This window comes from Haplochromis burtoni, unplaced genomic scaffold (genome assembly GCF_018398535.1).
Source record: "Haplochromis burtoni strain Fernald_Lab_line unplaced genomic scaffold, NCSU_Asbu1 Contig_808, whole genome shotgun sequence".
NCBI lineage: Eukaryota > Metazoa > Chordata > Actinopteri > Cichliformes > Cichlidae > Haplochromis > Haplochromis burtoni.
In genome coordinates this window covers 8,946-10,785 of record NW_024583169.1, presented here as the reverse complement: position 1 = coordinate 10,785, position 1,840 = coordinate 8,946, and the positions used below count along the sequence as shown (strand labels likewise).

At 50.8% G+C, this 1,840-nt stretch overlaps 1 protein-coding gene across 1 annotated transcript in view; it reads right to left on the bottom strand.

The window, feature by feature from the left end:
- LOC102303547 (dachshund homolog 2) overlaps positions 1 to 1,271 on the bottom strand; it is a 36,600-nt gene extending 35,329 nt beyond the window's left edge. Inside the window, exon 1 of the mRNA XM_005950679.3 lies at positions 783 to 1,271. Within this exon, the coding sequence (XP_005950741.1) occupies positions 783 to 1,198 (416 nt within the window). The 5' untranslated portion in view covers positions 1,199 to 1,271. The remainder of the gene's footprint in view (positions 1 to 782) is intronic.
- Positions 1,272 to 1,840: the final 569 nt, after the last annotated feature.

Sequence of the window (1,840 nt, the reverse complement as noted above, 5' to 3'; positions counted from 1 at the left end):
TAAGCGGCAATCCTAATTTTAATTTACAAATGTTTTCGAGCCTGCCAAACAAAAACAAACACACTCCCCTAACATATCAATTTGTGTCTTTGTTCTACCGCAGGACGAACAGCAGCGACCAAAGATTCACTGAGTGGAGGGTGTTAAAGATTAAAAAGTTCAGGGCACAGTGATGTCTTTGGACCTGCAGGAATCATCATATAAACCACAGACCGATAATATCATAACAGGATGTAGAGGACAGCCCACTTCCCCTTAAGGCTCAGCGTGACAAGACCCCACCGGGCCCTAATGGTAATGACGGTCCTCATGCAAGCAGAAAGACCAAGGTGTGTGTGTGCATGTGTGTGTGTGTGTGTGTGTGTGTGTGTGTGCTTCAACTTGTTTTGGTAGCATGTTCGTCCATATGTCACACACATGCTGATGACATCATCTTCATCATCATTATTGACCCATCACTGTGATTGGTTCTGACAGTGCTGGGTGTAACAGAGTACATGTACCAGCGTATTTAAAATAGAACATATGAGTAACTGTATTCCGTTACAGTTACCGTTTAAAAAGGTGGTATACAGAATACAAACAACAGAAAATATCAACAATCAATAACAGCTGATTTCATCACGCGCTCAGCTGCTCAAACGCTTTCACTTTATTTAAAGTTATTGATCAAACGGGCTGATCGTTTCCGGTGTCAGAAAACCTCAAATAAACAACTCAAATCAAATCAATGTAGTAAACTAAACTCCAGCTGATCCCCTCCTCCCTCCGGCCCGGCTCACCTGGCGCAGGTGCAGTCCCGGTACAGCGTCTCGAAGTCGGGTCTGCTGATGAGCTTGCAGCGGTTCACTCCGGGCTGGATGGCTCCGAGCCCGCGCAGCACGCGCACCTGCTCCACGGTGCAGACCACGGGGCTGATGCGCAGGCGCTTCAGCTTGGTGTACACGGTGTGCAGTCCCCCCACCAGGTGCTTCAGGAACAGCTGGAACACCTGTGGCAGGCACAGCAGCTCCGCACCGTCCACCGTGAACGACGCCACCTGCACGCCGTGCACGTCCACCATCCGGCAGTCCGCGTGCGCGACACTGCCGCCGGGCAGCCGCGAGGGGCCGGCCGGGACAGAAGCACTGTGAGGCGGGTCGGAGTGGAGCAGAGGGTCGGTGTGAGGGTTGGAGGTCCGGATGGAGGAGCCCGCCATGTCCGAACCCTTGTTTAATCCGCCGCCCGCGCGCGTCTGTCCACGAGCAGCCGTTCACGCTGACTCCACTCAGCTCTCACCCCTCCTCTCTGCCGCCAACAGCCAATCAGGATCCAGCCAATCACACGCGGGCGCCACAGACGGACAAGACTACCGTTGGCTGAGGACAGCGCTCCCAGGGGCGGGGCTTCTGGGCTGTGATTCTGACAGGTGAGTCTGAGGTTTATCGTTCACTTTGTTTCGACTTTTTACATTCATTTTATTTTTTTATTCATTTATTGATGTTTTAAACAAAGCTCACAAAAATAATACATGTATGTAGACACACACACACACATATAATTCGACATAATTAGTTTATTACCAGGCCTCTGGAGAACTTCAAGACATGTTGAGGAGGTCGTTTAGCCATTTAAACCAGCTGCGTTGGATCAAGGAAACATGTAAAACCTGCAGGACACCGGCCCTCGAGGCCTGGAGTTGGACATCTGTGGTTTAGTCAAGTCAAAAAAAACTCTATTTATCCCCAAGGAGCAATTAAGATAGATGCCCTGCCGACCATACATACAAAACACAAACATCACATTGGGGAGACCGGTCAGGCTAGGTAGCACTGGCCGGTCGCCCAACGAGCAGCGACCC